This window comes from Protobothrops mucrosquamatus, unplaced genomic scaffold, assembly GCF_001527695.2.
Source record: "Protobothrops mucrosquamatus isolate PMUCROS unplaced genomic scaffold, P.Mucros_1.0 scaffold1377, whole genome shotgun sequence".
NCBI lineage: Eukaryota > Metazoa > Chordata > Lepidosauria > Squamata > Viperidae > Protobothrops > Protobothrops mucrosquamatus.
The window spans coordinates 7,686-30,056 of NW_015387566.1; the positions used below are offsets into that span (position 1 = coordinate 7,686).

Genomic DNA, 22,371 nt, shown 5'->3' on the forward strand with positions numbered 1-22,371 from the left:
GCCAATGGTGGCTTGTGGCCTCCTTTCCAGCCTTCTTGTCAGCCAAATGTGCTGGGGAGACAATCCCCCAAATTCCCATCTGTCCTTGGCCATGCAGGCTGGGGATTCTGGGTGCTCTAGTCCTTAACCCTTGGGGGCCTAAAAGAAGAAAATAAAGTAATAAAACATGCAGCTGCCCCACACTCTTGCCACACTGGCCATTTTACATTTACGATATTTGAGTCATAGTATTTCTGCTGGGGTTTCTTCATAAAGCCCCACAATTTTGTTTTACAAAGATGACTCTTTTATTATGCAGATTTTTCCCCATACTGATCAATTTTCAAAAGGTTCTGAGTAGCCTACAAATAGAAAGAATTTAAAAGCTACCCAAACCACAATAACAATCAACTTTCTAGCGATTGGCACACCATTTGTATATTTGTTTATGCCAAACCAAAAGACAACAGTACAAGAATCAAACTACAAAGTGTGGCAATAAAGCTGCTGCAATAAAAAAAAATTAAATCAATATAATTCAAATGGTTTTGTTCCTGTGAGGAATTTACCTCACTCCCCAAGAGATTTCTTATTCAAAGCACAAGATTAAAACACAACTGCATTAAAAATATATTTCAAATATATACCACACATTTTTCTATTTTTTAACAGTGACAGTTGTACTAAGTAATTTGCTCTTCACACAATGTGTTGCCTAAACTTCCCATGAGTATGATGTGTAAACCATGGTTTGTGTGACTGTGAATTGATTCAAATATGTCAAACTGTTGTTTGAGCCATGTAAATAGTTTGCTTCAACTGTTATGCAAAGCCACACATCATGATAGTACAAATCACAACAGCCAGGTTCATGTAAATATGCTAATTCAAAAATGAAGTAAGTCATATTATGGGTTAGCTCACTATGTCTTCGTCAACAACCCATGATTAAAGCAATTCATGACTTACAAAATGGGTAAATCCAACTATAAATCCTTTTATTAGGAGCCTGAATTGTGTTTTTTTCCTCAGCCCATGCAGTTCCATATATATAATTTTAATATCTATCTATGTCAGGCATTGTTCCTAAAATGGTTTTATGAATACATAATACATTAAATAATATAAATAAGTGAATCTGTTTTTAAAAGGATGTTCTGATTTATCTTTCTCCAATTTCAGGTAGAAAGAATGGCGTATTCCATTCCAGCAAATATTGTAGCCATTTCAGATCTGCACCCAAGCCTTGCTCATCCTGTAGGTCTTAGTACCATAACAATATTTTGTTCTCCGATGAAATTGTGTATAAGTGTATTCTCTGATAACATTATGTAATAGGTTTATCTTCTTGGGCTCATAGCATTGGCAGAATTATTAAAGACAAAATATTCCTGTGTCTCAGAAAATGAAAACTGGTATCTCTTTGGCAAAAGAGAAAGGATATTACAATCAACTAGGATGATTGGACTAAGTTAAATTATGGAGTTTTATGAAAGGATGCCCTCCATGCTTAACTCCCATCTTTGGTTAATAAAAGTGCAATTGCCAGGTTCACACCACGCATACTTGATATAAATTATAAAATGGCTGAATGTGTCTGAGTTTCACAACATCAAAAAAATTTCTATGCCATTTTAGACTAGTGAATGTCAGTAATGACCTTTCTCTAATCAGTCAGTTTAACCACCTCAGCAAGTTTCGTCAATTTTACCAATCCTCCATAGTGGGGAATGTCAAATCTTTCCATATGTGTGCATATAATAGTCTTGTTGCAATAATCATATATTGAGAGAATAGAATAGAATAGAATAGAATAGAATAGAATAGAATAGAATAGAATAGAATAGAAGCTGGAAGGGACCTTGGAGGTGTTCTAGTCCAGTCCCCTGCTCAAGCAGGAGAACCTATACCATTTCAGACAAATGGTTGTCCAGTCTCTTCTTTAAAAATGCCACTGTTGGAGCATTCACAACTTCTGGAGTCAGGTTGTTCCACTGATTAATTGTTCTAACTGTCAGGAAATTTCTCCTTAGTTCTAGGTTGCTTCTCTCTTTGATTAGTTTCCATCCGTTGCTTCTTGTCCTGCCTTCAGGTGCTTTGGAGAATAGCTTGACTCCCTCTTCTTTGTAGCAGCCCTTCAAATACTGGAACACTGCTCTCATGTTACACCTAGTCCTTCTTTTCATTAAACTAGACATACCCAGTTCCAGCAACCATTCTTTATATGTTTTAGCCTCCAGTCCCCTAATCATCTTTGTTGCTCTTCTCTGTACTCTTTCTAGAGTCTCAACATCTTTTTTACATCATGGTGACCAAAACTGGATGCAGTATTCCAAGTGTGGCCTTACCAAGGCGTTGTAAAGTGGTATTAACACTTCACATAATTTTGATTCTATGCCTCTGTTTATGCAACCAAGGAGTATATTACTTTTTTGGCTGCTGCAGCACATTGCTGGCTCATATTTAAGTGATTGTCCACTAGGACTCCGAGATCCCTCTCACAGTTACTACTATACTATACCTGTGCATTTGGATTTTCTTGCCTAAATGTAGAACCTGACTTTTTTCATCACTGAATTTCAATTTGTTACATAGCGCCCAATGTTCAAGTCTGTCAAGATCCTTTTGTATCTTAGGCCTATCTTTGGGAGTGTGGGCTATTCATACTTCCAGAACTCTAAAGAAAATTCAATTCAAACTTCAAAGGTCTTCTCTGCATCTAAGAAGATCAGTGCAGTTTGCTTTTCATTATGTTGATCCAAATATCCAATACATCCAAAATTCAATACATTTCTAATATTATCTTTTCATTTTCCTTTAGGTAAAAATTCACATTGATCTTCCTGAATAAAGTCCTGTAAAATTATTTTCAACCATTCATTCAATATCATTGTAAGCAACTTATAGTCATTATTCAATAAAGATATTGGTTGGTAATTTCTTATTAAAGTCAGATCCTGGTATTCTTTACATATGAATACGTAAATATGTAAATATTCACTGTTTGTTGTAAAGATTGTAAAATTTAATCTTCAAAACATAATAAGCTGGCAGACCCTCTGGACCAGGTGCCTTTCTGATTTTAGTCTTTTTAATAATTTTACAGACTTCTCTTATTCTTACAGATACATTCAAAATTACTGATTCTCTGTAATCTTTGATAAATTCTGTTTATATAAATAATGATTTTTTTCCAAATAAATTTCTTGACTCATATATAAAGTAGAATAATAATGGTGAAACACTTTTTGCATATTTGCATTATCTGTTATTATGTTTCCTTCTTGTAATTTTAGTATCATTTTCCTTTATTTTTCTTTTCTTTTCTCATATGTCAACCATTTTCCTGGTTTATTTGTAAATTCAAAATTCCATTGCTTTGCATAATTCATCCTTATTTCCATCTCACAGTTAACGTAGATAATTGCTTCTTTATAAAGGAAGTAATTGTCCTGTCTGAGGACTGTTTAAACTCTTCCTTTTTTACGGCACCCAAAATGACTTGAATGGTATTCATACTATCATAGCAAGAACCCTTTGTTGAATTAACACAAAATCAGATTAGCAATTTCCTCCTGACAGAAATTAAAGGATATATTATTCAGCCATCGTTTTTATGAAGTTAATTTTTATTTTTATCCCACCTTTACTATGTTTATAAATAGCGAGCATACCTAATACTCTTTTCATATTTTTTCTGCAACAAAAAACCTATGAAGTAGGTTTGGCTGAGAGAGAGTTACTAGCACAAAGTCACCTAGCTGGCTTTCATACCTAAGGCGGGACTAGAATTCACAATTTCCTGGTTTCCAGCCTGGTTCATTACCAGACTGAACACAGAAACATTTCCAAAATATTAACTCATGGGTCAGTTATATTTGTCCAGAAGGGTTTATTTATTTTACAGCAACGAGAGGAGATTAAGTATTAGAAAAAGGACTGAGCCAGAACCTAGTTTTTTGTCATTTGACTTGGTAAACAAATCTTGCTTTCAGTCTGTAAAAAACTGGTTCATTTAATGCCAGGCATTAAGAAATTCATCTTTTAGGAAGTTAGTAGCAAATAGATAGGGGTATGTATAAATGTATGTGTTTCCTTAAAAATAAACAACTAGCTCCAGAAAACTAAATTCTAAAGCATTACTTCAAAGAAACGATATATAATTGGGTCACTAAATCACTGCTTTAAATTATGCAAATATTGTATCCAATACTCTAAATAATGTTACTTGAAGACAGAAAAGAAAAATAACAAAGAGTTGTTTGGCAAATGGACACAGAAGTTTTTTCTTTTCCCCTTGATTAGCTGAACAGTGTGGCTACAATCCCAGTTGTACACATTTGGGAATCATTCACTCAAAATTAAAGATATATACAAAAGATTTAGGAATAGATCTCATGCTTTTAATTTTGAATTATGGAATTTTGCTTGGTTAAAAGAGACTAAATAATTTTGTAAAGATAAAATTTAAGGAGTCTTTGAAGTAAATACTGTTGTAAGTCCTAAGGCATTAAATGACATTTTGGATTCCAGGAACCAGTTCTTTTATTATCAGTAGAATTATGCACAGGATATGTTGCCATCTAATTAAATTACTGTGAGTAGGAAACTAAACATTTTGAATGTAGATTAATAGAACATGTTTTAAAAAGCAAGCTTTTGGAGACTTTGAGGGAATTATATTTTATTACACAGATACTCTAAATGAACTCATCCAGATAAATGGAGGAATTGTTTTCTTGCCCCACCTAGTGACTAAAAAGATCACAGAAATTTAAGAGACTAGTTTTCAATACTTGTTAATTGTGCTTACCAGTGCTGGAAATTAAGAGAAATAAAATTAATGATTGTTTAATTTTTTTGAAACTTTTTATTTCTATGACATATTTGTAACAACTGCATATATTTACTTCCATGAGTCTTGCAGCTGGACAACAAAGTAAGGGTTGTTTAAATAGCTGGAGCTCAGAATAGCTGTAACTTATAAATGAAACTAGGAATACTGTTCCTCTAATTTGGATATTCATCTGTTCATTTTATGCACTCTTAGAAGGTGCTTTTACTTAGAAAAATATAGTTTTGGGGTTGATTTACACATGCTTGAAGTTGGTTTTTGAAATAATCCATTCTTGAGAGCTCATGGAGGCAACATAAAATGTGAGTTATATTTAACATGTGAAGAATTAGGACCACCCACCATTACTTCCTGGAATGTACAGAAAAATACAAGCCTTTATTAAGTGGACACAAGTTTTTTCCCATAATTAGTGCCTTCATGCTTTCTGTTATTCATTCACTATCATTAAAATGAGTTTCTTATATTACTATTTCTTATTATTCATAATAATATTCCTTATTATTTCTCACACATGATCCTTTTGTATATTGCAATAATGACTTCTGTTAATAAATTAATGTTTCTGTCAAATAAATGTTTCTGTTAAAATAGTAAAAACATGTTTTTAATTAATGAAGGAATATAGAGAGTCTGTGAAAACAAATCCATCCTGTACATCTGTATTTGATGTATATATTCTGCAATCTCTTTTTTTTTTCTTAGAGTATAATCGGTGTGGTGATTGGGAAAACAGATGCCAAAGGCTTTCCGGACAGAAAAAGTAAAGTGGTTTTTAAATATCTTAATCTCAGTTTCCCAGGCTCTATCTTTCTGTCAGTGTCTTGACTAATTAAAAAAAATATCTGGTGCAATCTTTTCTGTACAAACTATGTCGAAGTGACAATAGCCATGTCACAGGTATACATTTCACAAGCTATACAAGATCATGAGAAATGATATTTTATACCACTCGAGTGAGGCCACACTTGGAATACTGCATCCGGTTCTGGCTACCAAGTTACAAAAAAGATGCTAAAGCCCTAGAAAGAGTGCAGAGAAGAGCAACAAAGATGATAAGGAGTCCGGAGGCTAAACTGTCCAATAAGCTTTCTTATCCAAAGAGGTGTGTCTTTTAATATTATAATAAGCTAGAGCTTATCAAAGTTTATATATCTACGTGCCTTAGCTAGCATCCTTCTAGCATGTCCTTCTTTGTATCTTTCTTGTTGCTAGGCAGTAGTGTCCCACCATTTGTTAACTCACCGCAGCCGAAAGTTTCTGTGTCGGCAATTCCTTTAACAAACTTTCCTAATTTCCAACCTGAGTCCTTCAAGCTTGCCTATCAGAGTTGTGAGTGCTCCATTGCTGGAGATTCTCAAGAAAAGATTGGACAACCATTTGTCTGGGATGGTATAATGTCTCCTGCCTTGGGCGGCGGGTTGGACTAGAAGACCTCCAAGGTCCCTTCCAGCCCTATGAGTCTACTTTATTCAAGTGGTGATAAGAAGGGGGAACAAGATTTCCCCATATCTATTTTTTGTTGATGTGCCTCTCAGTACTTTTAAGGATAGGCGCTTATTCCATAGTTATAGCACTAGGCCTTTCTCTATTTTGGAAGCAATGGACATAAGCAAAATATTTTATGCAATACTAAAGCAATAGTTCACACTTGTTTCTTTTCCTAAACGTTTTGTTCACACTTGTTTCTTTTCCTAAACTTTTTGTTCCCATTCCAGAGAAAGCTTGAAAAATTATGATGACCTCTAGTGGTATGAATGAGATTGCTCTGCAATATTTTCATTGCAGAACAGTACATAGAATAGAATAGAGCTGGAAGGGACCTTGGAGGTCTTCTAGTCCAGCCCCCCGCTTAAGCAGGAGAACCTATGCCATCTCAGACAAGTGACTGTCTAGCATTTCTTCTTTGCTGCTGCTTGTATCTTAATTTCCCTGTTTCCTGATGTACTGTATGTTTATATATAAGGGAATGGGCATTTGGAACTGAAGTGCTGACAGTTCTCACAAGCAAACTAGTGTCTGGTACAGATGTCGGGCCCCAGAACTGTTTCATTGAAAAACATTCACAGCATGGTTTAAGTTTTGTAATATCATCAATATTATATTATGTGTCTCACACCAAGTTCACATTTTAAATAGCTTTGTTAAATATGTTCCTCTCTGCAGATATTGGATCAGAAAGATATATTTTTTGTTTTACTGTTCGTGATTCCCCATCGTGGTTCATAAATGTGAATTCCTGGGGAAGAGAGGACTATATTAAATCACTTTCAGAAAGCTTTAGACTTGGTGATTGTGGTAAGCTGGAATTTATTCTGAACATATTTCAATATGTTTTTCTCTTCTTTAAATCAATATAATGTGGTTGTGATCTTAGTGTGTTCTTAGTGTGTTTTTCTTCAAGGAATTATGGAACTATTTAATTGGAACCATTTTTTTCAGTTAGACTAACTGAAAGAAGTTATATTCACATATTCTGATTAGTGAAGCTGTTATGAAGACATATAAACTTAAAATAATTTCCCATATTTCTTCTTAGATCATTATACTATGTTTTTACTCTTCTAAAATGTTTCATAAGTATAAAAATAATTGAAGTCATCTCCTACAGTGAATGTGGGAATACTCTAATAATTTCCATTGAAATAAAGGGAATTATTTTTGAATAAAATGGTATTATATATTGCATAACCTTTATTTCATTTAATTATTTCCACAAGAATAAGTGGGCCTTTAAAACATCCCCAGTGCTTCTTAATGAAGTTTTATTATGTGAGCCTAGAGGCTTAAAATATAATTTAATGTTATCATTTTTGATTATTTATTTTATGTGTATATTAAGATCACTGCCAGCTCTTCCTAATTTTCTATATGGTCGAATAAAAGCTATTCCACAGTTTAGTTTACCTTAGCTGGTCACAAAAACCTAAGTCAGGCTAGAGCTACTTAATACTTGAATTCTACAACAGAATCCTAGGGCTATAGGCTAGAGCTAGAGTGAAATAATTTTTTTAGAAAATCACAAACAGCACCAATGGCAAATTACATCCTTGTTGTGGCCAAGAAAACTACATGGATGTGGTTCCTGCAGTCACCAGGAGTTGAGCCTGATTCCATAGAATCTTATTATTTTCTCTCTCTTTCATTTGAACAATTAAACCAGGAGAGATAAATTTAATCCAAAAAGTAAAGAAAAGCCATTTTCTCAAGTGTCAGCAGATATTTGAGGATGGAATTGTTCGAAGATAAGATCTCTCTCCTTACCAAATTTTATTTGTGTTGGAATCACTGGAATGAGAAATTAATTTTTTTTACCCCAACTTGAATAATTTTAGCTGTTCAAGGATCAGCCAGAGATGTCTTCTTCACGTCTTCAGTGACCTCCATTAACATTGCTGTGCTAATACTGCTAATAAAAACATTTTTTTTCAATACTCAGTTAATAGCTGATATGAGCCTAAGAAAAACTTGGGCAGAGCTGCCCCACATTGCAGGAGCTCCTTATTGGGTGAAGAATAGATAAAAGCCACAGATCACCCATTCCTGATTTAAATGGTCTAATCTGTGCAAGGTTACTGTTGTACAGTAATTGGTAATCTTCTAAATTTTAAAATATTTCTAAAAAGCATGTATAATTAAAAAGCCTATAATTTAATCATGTTGCTTTTTACCTTGTACGGTATTTTGTATTTCAAGGTAAAAAGACACTATACAGCACCAACATAGCATGTATCTGCATATCATTAAAGGTACAGCATCTTTCCAGGATAGGCCAGCTGCCTTCTGCATATGCAGTGTAAAATCCTGGGAAAAGATACACTTGATTTAAGGAGTTGCTGTGTTGCAGGCAGGAGATATGTATGCCAGATGTGCCAAAGCAACTTTTGCATTTGGTTATGAAGTGGTGCACAGCCTACTTCTTTTATCTTCTTTTAATAACCATTTTGTTTGGATTGAAAAGTAGGATGTAATTCAAATCATTCACTCTGTAGATTCTGCTTACATGGCAAACCTTAGGACTAGTTTGTAGATGTATCTGTCCACTTGTAAGCTGTTATTTGAATTTTTTTTATCACAGTCATAATTGAAAATCCCCTAGTACAGACAAAGGAGGTGGAAAAAGAAGAAAAGTTCAACCCTACTACAACAAGGTAAATTAAAAATGGAATTAATGTGGTTGGAATAATTAGATTATTGTTATCAGAAGATGCAGATGATAATTACTGCACAAAGCTAGGGAAAATATTCTACATGAATACTGCATATATCATAACAGGCAGTAGTACAGTATAATTATTTTGGCTTCTGGTTTATTGGAGTAATGCAATTAATATCCAAATCAATCTACAGAGACCTTTTTTACAACATTTTCTGCAGTAAAATGTCGTAGAAGCATTTTTCCTACAAAGCATTGTGAGTAAAACCTGTCATACATAAGACAAAATCTTGAATAGTGCACTTACCTATATTCATCTTTTATCCATATCCAAAAATAGTATAGTTTCATTTTATTTCATATCCAGAAAATAGACATAAAATATAGCCAAAGGAGGTCAACCTATTCTCCAAAGCACTTGAGGGCAGGACACAGAATAAAGGGTAGAACAATATTAAAGAGAGATCCAGACTAGAATTAAGGAGAAATTTTCTGATAGTGAGAATAATTAATGGCAAGCGGAATGGGTTGTCTACAGAAGTTGTGGGTGCTCCATCACTGGAGGTTTTCAAGATGAGATAGGGCAATCATTTGTCTGAAATGACATAGGATCTCCTGCAGTCTATCAGTTGGTAACTACAATGGGTAGCAGTACTTCTAAAAGATCCTCATGCAGCTGTGAAAATTCTGATGAAATTTTTATGTATATGATAGACTGACCTTGTTACAAAGCTTAACTACAGTATAAAGGACAATCTGCTTCCAGTAAATTTTTTAGGTTTGAATAAGTCAGAAGAAATTTAGATGTCAGGAAAGTAATTGAGAATTGCTATTTGTAATGATTTAATCTGTCACTCATACTGTGTTCAAATATAAAAAGTTTGATGCAACCAGTAGTTTGGACTACATATGTATTTACAAGTTGTAAAATGTTCTGTGCCCACTTGTCAGCAGTTACAAACTATTGCTCAGTGAGAATCACTCTGCGGTCAGAATCTATGAAGCAGACACCAGACTGCTGTCTCTGTTACATTTACCTGTAAAGAACTCTCAAGATTTTTACTCACTGGGGGATATTGTGGCCAATGGACAAAGCCTGGATGGAAAAATAATTAATGTTCTTGCTGCTATTAAATCAGTAAGTCATGCCAATTGTAACAAATCAAAGAGAGATCACATTATAGCCTAAAAATGAAATTGATTTCAGTATAAATATTTACTGGGTTATAGAAGTGCTGAGAGTAGGACCTTATGTGATGCTCAGCATCCCTTTGCTTGATTTAGCACTAAGAAAGGTTAACGAATAACATCAATCAAATATTTTATAAACAATATTCTATAAAACCGTCATGGATTTAAGATGCAGCCTCAGTAAGGTACTAAAAGTTTATTTAAAGTCTTTTAAAATGTCTGCATAGGTTAATTAGTAATCATGAGGTTAAGAATTAATGCTAAATGCAATATTCAAATTAAGTTGAATCTCACCCTTGTACCTTTATCCTCCCTTTCCTACATAATCCATGTAAACTCTTCTGCACAAACCATATTGAAACCAGCAAAAAATACATAAGCTCCTATTAAATGCTGTAGTGATTCTCATACACAGTTACCCTTGAAATCTAAATCTAACTGTGAGGAAATCTGTAGCATTGGTGGCAACCCATACCTGAAATGTTCACTGAAAAGGAATTAGGTCTTAGGGAGATACGAGGCACTTGCAATATTAGACAAGGCGACTGACTTCTTATAATGTATATAAGCTTTTTATGTTCATATTCATAGGCCTAAGTATTTAAGAATGAATTTTAGCAGCTTGTGGGTATCCCTAAATCTGCAATAGAGGAGAAAGAAACATTGGAGAGAGGGAGAAATAATTTCTAAACTATTCCTGCCTTCATTTACTGAGTTTAAACTTTCCTTCAGCTGGACTTTGGTGGATGAAAAAAAGTAAAGAACCTTTATATATGTGTGTGTGTTGAGAGAGAGAGAGAGAGAGAGAGAGAGAGAGAGAGAGAGAGAGAGAGAGAGAGAGAGAGAGAGAGAGAGAGAGAGAGAGAGAGAGAGAATAATGGGACATTACCTACCATATATGAGAAAACCTTGTTTTACTTAAAATATGCAGCTCTTCCCTCCCAAAGCTTTAACTGGCTGCTAACCATTAATAGTAGTAGTTTTAACCGTTCAGTCATGTCCAACTCTTGGCAACTTTATAGGCAAGGGCTCTCCATGCTATCTTGTCAAACACAGCTTCTTTTCAGATGTTGGATGTTCATCTTTGCATCAACTATGATGGTATCAAGCCAGCAAGTTAACCATTAATACTTCTTAGTAATAAGAATGACTATTTAGTAGTAAGAATTGCTAACGAATTCCATAGGAATTCTAATTGTTTTATAAGTGACAAAGTGAAACAAGAATACTTCATTTCCTGTTCCACAATTTGATAATTTGTTCTCAGAAATGTGTGACTTTCTGAGAAGAATATACTATACATTTATCCACCCACACACTGCAATTATAACCAGTGCTTCTATAGCTTAATTCTTGCTGAAATGGGTTTAGGTGTGAATAGTGGAAACATGAATATGAGAACAATTTCTATTTAACAAAACAGATATACATGGAATATTAAGATCAAGATCAGCTTTTCTTTTTCTTTTTCTCCTTTACAAAGGTTGGTGAACCAAAATATTTTTCTACTTCAGACAGGCGTAAAGGCCACAGATGTGAAGTAAGGTTATACGATGATAGCGAGTCTTCCTTTACAATGATATGGTAAGCGCTGGTTGAAGCCATAATTCAGCTATACCAATTGTTGAAGGAAAAGTCTTCATCATGGTTCAGTCCAAGCCAGGAATAAACAACTTGGCGACTGCTTTAGAAAGAAGGTTGCAGTTTATTGAAGAGGAGAGCCAGGCAGAAAGATGGCTCTGGAAGAAAAGAGAGAGAGAGCACATGTAGGGAGTGGGTTTTTATACCCTCTGGAGCCTTTTGTTTGGAGTTGTTCCTGTGGCATGAACTTTGACCTGAGTCTGAGTGTGCCCTCTGGCATCTGTGGGTTAATCCTATTATGTCCTGTCTTAGAGTTGGGGTATGTAGATTTTAGGTGTCTTTGTCTTCTTAATCTTCTAGCTTCAACCTTCCTGAATGGTTTACATCTGCATTTCTACAGAGCTGGTTTCTGCTTGGGGGAGGGAGACTTGGGGCTATTAAGAAAACTGGGCATGTTTTTCTGCCTCTTTAAGATCCCTTGAGGAAATATATTTTTCTGCCCTTTTAATATTTCCTTCTCTGGGGGGCTGACTTCCCACACAATGAATACAAAAATGTGAAGCAACAACGGATATAAATGCATACAATGATCACCAACTGAAGCCAGTTAATTGTGTGACCTTTGTGAAATACAGGATTCATTAAGGCATAAGGTTCTCGGAGCTTTGAATATAGAACCACCTTTCGTTTTTGTTAATCCATCAGGAAAAGTTCTGCATCCAAAACTCTCCAGAGAGAAAGGGAGGTTGCTGCATCTGTAACAGGCTTTTGAATGTGAAAAAATAAGTTTTTTAATTCTATTGTCCGCATATGAGTATAAAAAGTAAGGAAAATTACCTTGATGGAAATGTGCAAGAAATGTTAGCAAGACAGAGGGAGTTGTAGTCCTGAGAAAAGCGGTAACATTCAGAAGTGGCTCAGATAGATGCCTCCCTGATTCACTGGAGAATAAGAAGGGGTGGAGGAGATACAGCACCATCAGACCTGCAATGTTCTGTAATAGGCCCTCTCAATAAAAGCAACTATAATCCACAATTAGTCAGTGGAACAGTTTGACTCCCTGAGTTGTGGATGCTCCATTGCTGGAGATTTTTAAGAAGAGACCAGACAACCATTTGTCCAAGATGGAATAAGGATTCCTGCCTTGAGCAGAGGGTTGACCTAGAGCAGTGTTTCTCAACCGTGACAATTTTAAGGCATGTGGACTTCAACTCCCAGCATTGCTGGCTGTGGAATTCTGGGAGTTGAAGTCCACATGCCTTAAAATTGTCAAGGTTGAGAAACACTGACCTAGAGGATCTCCAAGGTCCCTTCCAGCCCTATGATCCTATTCCTATTTCTCCTGTAGAGTTGATTTCCTGGTTTGTTCTATCTACCAGGGCTTACAATATAGATAACCAGTGCTTTTTTTCTAAAAAAAAAAAAAAAAAAAAGGTGCCGGAACTCACACACGTCATACAACCTGCCTTGCCTACCCTACAAGGTTCCATCCAAAAAAGGTGCCGGAACTCCGTTCTGGGCGTTCTACTGTATGACAAAAAAAGCCCTGTAGATAACTGAGATTAAACATTTTAGGAAGATGTGACCTAAAGATGCAGCCTGGGAAGACAAAGAACATGTGTGTTCTATGCTGTTAATATGACTAATTACTACAGTCTTCAAATGTACAGCTTGTCCTCAACTTACAACCACAACTGAGCCCAAAATTTATGTTGCTAAGTGAGACATTTGTTAAGTGAAGTTTGCCCCATTTTATGACCTTTCTTGCCACACTTGTTAAGTAATCGCTGCAGTTGATAAGTTAGTAACCTGGTTGTTAAGTGAATTTGGCTTCCCCATTGACTTTGCTTGTCAGAAAGTCGCAAGAGGTGATCACGTGACCTTGGGACACAGCAATGGTCATAAATATGAACCAGTTAACAAGCATCCAAGTTTTGATCACATGACCATGGGGATGCTTTAAAGATTGAAACTGAAAAATGGTCATAAGTCACTTGTTTCAGTGCCGTTGTAACTTTCATCAGTCACTAAATGAACTGTAGTAAGTCGAGGACTACCTGTATTTGGCTGATAGTTCACTATCCTTATGCCTTCTGTGTTTTTGAAGGCTATGCAGAACTTAAGATTCAATTCCAAAAAAGGGCTTCAGAGCATATGGAGACATGAACACATCACCTGCCTATGATTGTTTGAAACAGATGCATATAAGTACTATATTCATGCCTTCCATATGTTCAGGAACATATTTTTAAAATCATATCTAAAATGCTGTGCAGCCCTAATAGTTTGAACCTCTTAAATCTAACCCGTCTGGATGTGTCTTCCCATATGAAATCTTCTAATTATTGAGTAATGAAATCTTCACATGCCAGATGCATATGTGAAGATAAAAGATCTTTCCATTTGCTCTGGAATTCATTTAGTAGGATAGTTCCTGACTGTGTAATTTTTAGGAAGGGAGGTAACAGAGAAACATCTGATCAAGTATTTGCTTTATTTTTTGTTTTTTATTTACTAGTTTTATTTACAGTATTAGTATATACTTCTATGCTTTTAATATCGGAATACTTCCCTAATAATATACAATCAAACATTTTAAATAAATAAGCATTTATTTATATTAATATAATGCTATTGTCTTCTCCAGCTGGGACAATGAATCTATTCAGTTTGCTCAGAGCTGGGTACCCCAAGAAACAGGTATCATATTTTTTTTTCATTTTCATGTACAGTAGATTTTTGTTTAAGATATCTAAAGTTTGCCTGGAATAACAAAACACATTGTATTTTCTTTCTCAGTAATATTTGCATCTGATATAAGAATAAATTTTGACAAATTTAGAAACTGTATGATTGCAACTGTAATCTCAAAGACCATCATTACTATTAACCCTGGTAAGAAATAGTTCTTAAATTCTGTTTAAAATATCATAAATGCTTATTCTATTCATTTTAATGAATAGAAGGTTGGGAATTTAAAATCAGTGGTTTGGATCTGAAATAAAATTATAAGTATAAATAATATATCATAAACAATTTTTAGCAATGCATATATTATACAAGGGTTGAACCTCCAACTCTTAATTTTTTCAAGGAAAGCAAATTTGGTAGAGATCCCCTGCTCAAGTCTTATTGTTTCTCTATAGGGCCAGTTTGAAGTTATAATGGCTCTGCTCCCCAATCATCTGTAGAACCCCATTTACAAAACTTTCATCTAAAATCCTCATGATATGTTATGGCATTGCACATATTTACTTGTATTAATATTATATTGAAAAATATTCTTTTCAAGATACAGCAGAAGCCAATATTTTATTCAACTTTATAAGACAAAGTCCAGAAATGTTAGACTTGGATGATGAAATGAGAGATCAGATCAGGGAGTCCATAAATTGTGAGTGGTCTTTTAAATATTTTTTTTTAAACCTGATTGAAATCTTAGTTGTCACTTCCGTCTTTTAAAGAATAGCTGCTCCTTATACCTGATTGGAACTTTGCTTGAGTATAACCTAAAACAATGATCTTATCTATTTATGAAAAAAATCATAAATCATACTTAATAATAATAATAATAATAATAAAGTTGGAAGGGACATCTAGTCCAACCCCCTGCTCAGGCAGGAAACCCTATACCATTTCAGACAAATGGCTGTCCAGTCTCTTCTTAAAAACTTCCAGTGTTGGAGCATCCACAGCTTCTAGAGGCAGGTAGTTCCACTGGTTAATTATTCTGACTGTCAGGAAGTTTCTCCTTAGTTCTAGGTTGCTTCTCTCCTTGATTAATTTCCATCCATCGCTTCTTGTCCTGCCTTCAGGCGCTTTGGAAAATGAAATGAAGAATAACACAGAGACTTATTCAGCCACTATAGTATAGTCGAATGAATGCAAGGTTAAGCCAGTCTGGAAAACCAAATTTATATAAAAATAACAATTCTGGTTATATACATAAATGAGGAAATGATTGCAAAATCCACTGAAGTGTATGGAAGTTTCCTAAATCATACATCATGGTAATCTACAATATAACTGGTTTATGGTTTAGTATTATGTATGAATCTAGCAACTGTGGATTATAAATCGTGGAATTTTATTTACTTATTTTAGGAATTTGGGGATCATTTAGAGCAGGGGTCCCCAACCCCCGGTCCGTGGACCAGTACTGGGTCGCGGCATGCCAGCAAACCGGTCCGCACAAACAAGCAAAGCCCCCTCCATGGGATGCAGGCAGCACACAAAACTACGCACTCTCCGGTCCGCGGAAAAACCTCTCTCCACGGAACCGGTCCCTGGTGCCCAAAAGGTCGGGGACCTTTGATTTAGAGTCAGTTTTGTGCAGTGGTTAAGGTGATGATTTAGAAAGCAGGAGACTGAGTTCTACTCCCTTCTTAGGCGTGAAAGCCAGCTTATTTGAGACCAATCCCTCTCTCTCAGCCCAACCCACGTCGCAGGTGGTTGTTGTGGGGAAGATAGGAGGAGGAAGGTGTACTATGTATGTACGTTCCCTGCCTTGAGTTACTTATGAAGTAATAAAGGCAGGATAAAACTCTAATCAATAACATCATGCTGCCCTTAGAGCCACCTGGCTTTGCACAATGAACTATTCATATTTGAGTCTTAGACTTTAGAATCAATCCAGTCAAGTTTTGTTGTTTTCAGATGTGCTTTTTTCTTCTTGTTATCTATAGTGCAGACAATAGTTGATGTTTATACAGTGGAACAATTAAAGGTGAAAACTTTGCAAAACGAAGGAAAACCAGAACCATTTTATGGCATTATTTTTGCCTACATTTCTACATTGAATATTGATAATGAAGCAAGTAAAGTAATACGAAACAGATGGTAAGCACCTCGTTAAGGGAAACTGAGTAGCATTATGGACATTTATTCTCTTCTCAACTTCAAATTAGCCTGGAAAACCACTGAATTTGTACTTTGAAATGGACTCTTTAGGCCAGTGGTGGCGAACCTATGGCACGGGTGCCAGAGGCGGCACTCAGAGCCCTCTCTGTGGGCACATGCGCCGTCACCCAGTCCTAGGCCTTCAGCTGGGTTTTATAAAACCTTTTTGCTTTAGGCCTCCACCACCGTGTGCAAAAAAAAAAAGGTTCAATCAATCAGTCAATTTCAACTTCTCGCGGGAAAAAAAAAAGATCTTGCAAAGTTGGAATTGATTGATTGAACATTTTAGTCCCACCCAGTTTGCCGTTATCACTGCGGCCACGCCCACCCAATGGGCCACACCCACCCAATGGGCCACACCCACCTGGCACCCGACGATGCATAAGTGGGTTTGGAGTTGCAGTTTGGGCACTCGGTATCTAAAAGGTTCGCCATCACTGCTTTAGGCCCTGAAATCTAACCCCCTGCTCAGAGCAGTAAGCCTAATTAAAGCGTGCCTGCCAGATGGTTACCCAGCTTCTGCTTTAATCTATTCAGTGAAGTCTACTGAATAGATTATTGATTATGGATTCAACTGTCAAACTGCTTTCCATTCATCAGTCTGAAAAAAAGAGCTATAATACAGAAAAATCCATTTGAAAATCAGTCAACTGTATACCTATTAATATGTTTCCTTTTTTTCTTTGTAGTGTTAAATGCCACTATGTTGTCAATGAAAAGACAAATACATGCTCTTTTTGTAGCAGCACTAACTCCTTAGATGCAGACGCTGTGCCAGTGTTTGCCAGCTTTGATTTACTAGTTCATCTAACTGACCATACAGGAACTCTTCACTTTTGCAGTCTCTCAGATATAATAGCTGAAGAAACTTTAGGTCACACGGTAAGAACATAGGAAATAGTTTGCTACTACTTGAATTTATTCTTTTAGGTTTGTTGTGCCAGTAAAATTCCTGGAAACTCTCATCAATAATGTTTGGGGCCAATTCAGAATTTATAGATATCAAAATGCTTGTACAGTAAATCTGCTGCAGTTAATGAAGTAGGCACCATTCTCTTAAAAGCTATTCCAGCTTAAATTTACTAAGCACCTATGATATCAAGGGCATCACTAGTTATCACAAGTTTGATATCAAAAAACTTCATTAGAGCCAGTTTGGCCTAATGCAGTGGTTCTCAACCTTTTTAATGCCGCGACCCCAACCGGTCGTAAGTCGAGGACTAAACTGGTCATAAGTCGAGGACTAAACCGGTCGTAAGTCAAGGACTAAACCGGTCGTAAGTCGAGGACTATCCAACCGGTTGTAAGTCGAGGACTTTCCCTGCCCGGGAGCGCCGCGCATGCGTGGTTCCGCCCCCTGCGCCGGCCGAGGCGTAGCTGGCAAGTGGCAGAGACGGAGCAGGCCAACCACCAGCTGGCCCAGCCCAAGGGAGGTAAGGCACCCGCCGGAAAAGGGGAAAAAATGGCGGACAAAAAAAATGGCAGACAGCCTTGCTTGGCGACCCCCATGAAATGGTCGATCGACCCCAAATGGGGTCCCAACCCACAGGTTGAGAACCACTGGCCTAATGGTTACGGCACCAGGCTAGAAAGCCAGAGACTGAATTCCAGTCTTGCCTTAGCCACAAAAGCCAGCTGGGTTGTTGTTGTGGGAAAAATAAAAGAGAAAGGTGGTTTGGATATGTTCCCGCCTCAAGTTATTTCTAAAAATGATAAAGGCAGGATACAAGCAAACTAAGAGTTTTGCTTCACAGCTAATATATATTAAGAGCATTCTACAGCAATCAATTGGATATAAATAATTTACTCCTGGGATCGCATTTATAGTGAAGTAATAATTACAGATGTTTTAATAATTTTGATTCATTTTGATGTATTTTCTTGCCAGACAAATTATGAAAATTGCATTTACTGCGTTATTTGCCCTGCAGAAAATTTAGCTTTCTGATCATTATACCACATTCTGGACAGGAACATCTTATTGTTGAATTATGTTTGATTGCAGACCTAAGTGTAGTTTTAATGAACTGAATTGTGTTCACTAGGTCCAAGAATTTCAAGCTCTGACAGAAACACAAAAGACAACATTAAAATGGCAACTCCTTCTAGAGAGAAGCAAAATTTATTTTAAGGTAAGTATAATAAATAATAATAAAGCATGATAGAATTTTATAAAAGAGACAGTTTGGTGTAGTGGTTAAGATGCTGATCTAGAAACTAGAAGACTGAATTCTAGAAGACTGAATTCTAGGCCTTCTTTAGCTGTGAAAGCCATTCACTCCCAATCCACTTCATGCGTGTTGTTGTGAAGAAACAGGAGGCAGGAATATTAAGGATGTTTGTTGCTATGTTATATATATCTAATAATAATAATAATAATAATAATAATAATAATAATAATAATAATAATAATAATAGTAATAGTAATAGTAATAATAATAGTAATAATAATAATAGTAATAATAGTAATAATAATGGAATAAAGTGCAGATTGTGCAAAGAAGCAGAGGAAATAGATCATATACTCAGTTCATGCAAGAAGATTGCACAAACTGATTATAAACAACATCACAGTTAACCAAAATGATTCACTGGAACATCTGTAAAAATTATCAGGTTCCAGTACAAGTAATCCTCAACTTAGGATCACAATTGAGCCCAAAATTTCTGTTGCCAAGCAAGACAGTTAGATTTTGCCCTGTTTTACAATCTTTCTTGCCATAGTTGTTAAGTGAATCGCTACAGTTGTTAATAACATGGTTATTGAGTGAATCTGGCTTCCCCATTGACTTTGCTTGTCAGAAGGTTGCAAAAGGAGATCACATGACCTTGGGACACTGCAACCATCATAAATATGATCCTGTTGTCAAGCATCCAAATTTTGATCACATGACCGTGGAAATGCTGCAACGGTCATGTGAAAAATGGTCATAAGCCACTTTTGTCAGTGCCATTGTAAGTCTGAACGGTCACTAAACAAAGTCAAAGATTATTTGCATGATATCCTAAGAGGAGTGTCAACCTAGTGGCCCATAGGCCGGATGCGTCACATGCAGGCCACGCCCACCCCAGCTCCACAAAGGCAAAAAACACATCACAATACGTCATGTGACGCGATCGCATTTGACACCCATGTCCTAAGTTCTTGGGAAGAGCTTTGATGCATAGGAAAACCAACATCAGTTAAAGAAGTGGCAGCTGTGATTCCACAATCTTATGAATATAATTACACAGTAATACAGCCTTAAAGATACCACTATTTCCCATGACTTGACCCAGTCCACCAACATCTGAAAATCCACGATCAGTTTCTTCCACTGAATGAAAAATTGATCTGCAAGAAAAAGATATTTCTACAATATTTTGGAACACACTATCCAGACTTAAAAAAATATTTTTTTTCTAAAAAAAACACAGTAATACAGAATTTTTACAAATTACTAAATTCATGTTTATAACTGCTCAAATATTTTGTCAAAATTCTCTAGCAGTATAAAAATCTAGGAGATACAAATGGATCAGTGGGGGTTTCTAATAAGTACTATTTATGAAACAGTCTACATAACAGTATTCAGCCTATCAATCTAGAAATAAGGAGAAATTTCCTGACAGTGAGAACAATTAATCAGTGGCTTACCTCAGAAGTTATGGGTGCTCCATCACTGGAGGTTTTTAAAAAGAGATTGGATATAGCCATTTGACCAGAATGGTATAGGGTCTTCTGCTTGAGCAGAGGGTTGGACTAGAAGACCTCTAAGATCCCTTCCAACTCTGTTCTTCTGTTATATGATCTTATGAATTTAATTAGACATGATGTTGCTGACAAAAAAAATGAATTGGGGAGCATCAAGTGAAGTTTTTTGAGACCTGTAGAAATTTCTCTTTATATTACGGTACTCTAATTTAGCTGTGATCTCACTAATGGAAAAAATTAATACTTCATGATTAAAAGAAAAAAAAAAACAGCTGGGAGGGTTAATAAAAACACAATGCAAAAATCCCCTTCACTGTTTCTCTCCTATTTGAAAGTATACAGTATGTTTACATTCCTACAGCATGCTTAACCGGTTCTATTAATAACATAGCAGATCCATTTACTCATGCTAATCTTTTTAATTATTTTGATGCTTTGTATCTTATGTGAAACAAATGTCCTAGCTTACAGTTCAGTATATTGCATATACCAGAAAAATAGGCTAATTAATTAACCAGGTTAAACGTGTTGCCGAAACAGAACCATTGTATAATTCAAGTTTAGTATTATTCTTTTGTTGCAAAAAGAGGGGAAAATCTTTAAAAATTGTGGTGATTTGTACCTTTACCTCCTATAGGTTATTTTTTCTACCACAGCACGAACTGGGCTAAGAGTGAAACTGCTTTCTTGCAAGCTAGCAGATCCAGTGGAGGCTTGCCAAAACTTGCCCGAAAAAGGAAAATAACTACATTATGCACCATCAAAACAACTGGTCCATTGCAAACACTTGTAAAATAAACTTTATTAGGGTGGCAAGATTGTGTCTGACTTTGAAAAGTTTGTTTCACTTTCTAATTTAGTTTTCCATTATAATGTGGAAGGAATATATGTTTTCAATATTCCTCACGACATGCTTAATTTTAAATTAGCTCAGAAGGAAGAACATTCAGGACATTCCATAGTGAGAGATGGTTCATAGCCGAGAGTTTCAACTGGGAGAAAAGCACCATCTTCATGTGTTGTACAAGTCATGAATTTATTACGTGTAATGAAGGAGGGTCCTATCTCAGCACTTTCCCATTTCCCCCCTTTAAGTCTTCAACAGGGAATCTATGACCTGCCTTGCAAAAATGTACCTAACTATATTTTGTTTCATAGACAATGAGCAAGTAATAATATGAACTAACTGGCATTTATTCACAGAAACAAAAAAGAGAAATTTTGGCTTCATTTCAAAGTGCTTCTTAAATCTTACCATATAAAATATAACTTTTAAACAATATAATTTGGCACAAAATTCCTTCATTACTTGGTGATGTTTTTAAGGAAGGTACATTATAACTATAGAATATAAAGTGTTTTTGCAGTCTTAAAAATATATATAGGCCTTTTTTTATTTATAGTTACAGGCTGGCCTTTTCCAGACAAGCCAAAAATAGGAAATGGACAACCAATCTAGCTTCTAAACTTGAACTTGCCAAAGGGAAACAGCCCAGATATCTTATCTGCACATCATAGCAAAAAAAGACTCCTGTATTAGGGTCTGTTTAACTGCTCCAACTAGGCCAGGGGTAGGCAACCTTGGCTCTTTTATGACTCATGGACTTCAACTCCCAGAATGCTAGCTCAGGAATTCTGGGAGTTGAAGTCCACGAGTCATAAAAGAGCCAAGGTTGCCTACCCCTGGCCTAGGCAGTTGGTGTATGTTTGCCAACATATTGTTACATTCTGGTTTATCTTATGTGCACATAAAGTCACTGTATCTGCTACTCAATAGTTGGGATCTCTGTGGGTGGCACTCTGTGAGAGAGGAGGACATGAATATTTATTTTTAATCATTTTTAAATTTTGTATTGTATTGTATCATTGTTTTAAACTGGCTGTAAGCCGCCCTGAGTCCTCCGGGAGAAGGGCGGGGTATAAATTTAATAAAATCAAAATCAAAAATCAAATATGAGAAAAGGCAATCAATGAAGCTTCTTCTGAAAACCTCAGGGTGGGGTGGGGTGGGGGTGG

General features: G+C 35.9%; 1 protein-coding gene across 1 annotated transcript; it reads left to right on the plus strand.

The window, feature by feature from the left end:
- Positions 1–1,170: 1,170 nt before the first annotated feature.
- On the plus strand, positions 1,171–21,107 carry MEIOB (meiosis specific with OB-fold). Its single transcript, XM_015821643.2, has 13 exons — positions 1,171–1,236; positions 5,540–5,597; positions 7,001–7,132; positions 8,913–8,985; positions 9,942–10,128; positions 11,665–11,765; positions 14,410–14,462; positions 14,562–14,657; positions 15,055–15,156; positions 16,448–16,601; positions 17,351–17,543; positions 18,707–18,793; positions 20,993–21,107. The coding sequence occupies exons 1-13, from the start codon at positions 1,171–1,173 to the stop codon at positions 21,098–21,100; spliced, it is 1,410 nt and encodes a 469-aa protein (XP_015677129.2). The 3' UTR covers positions 21,101–21,107.
- The last annotated feature ends 1,264 nt before the right edge of the window (positions 21,108–22,371 follow it).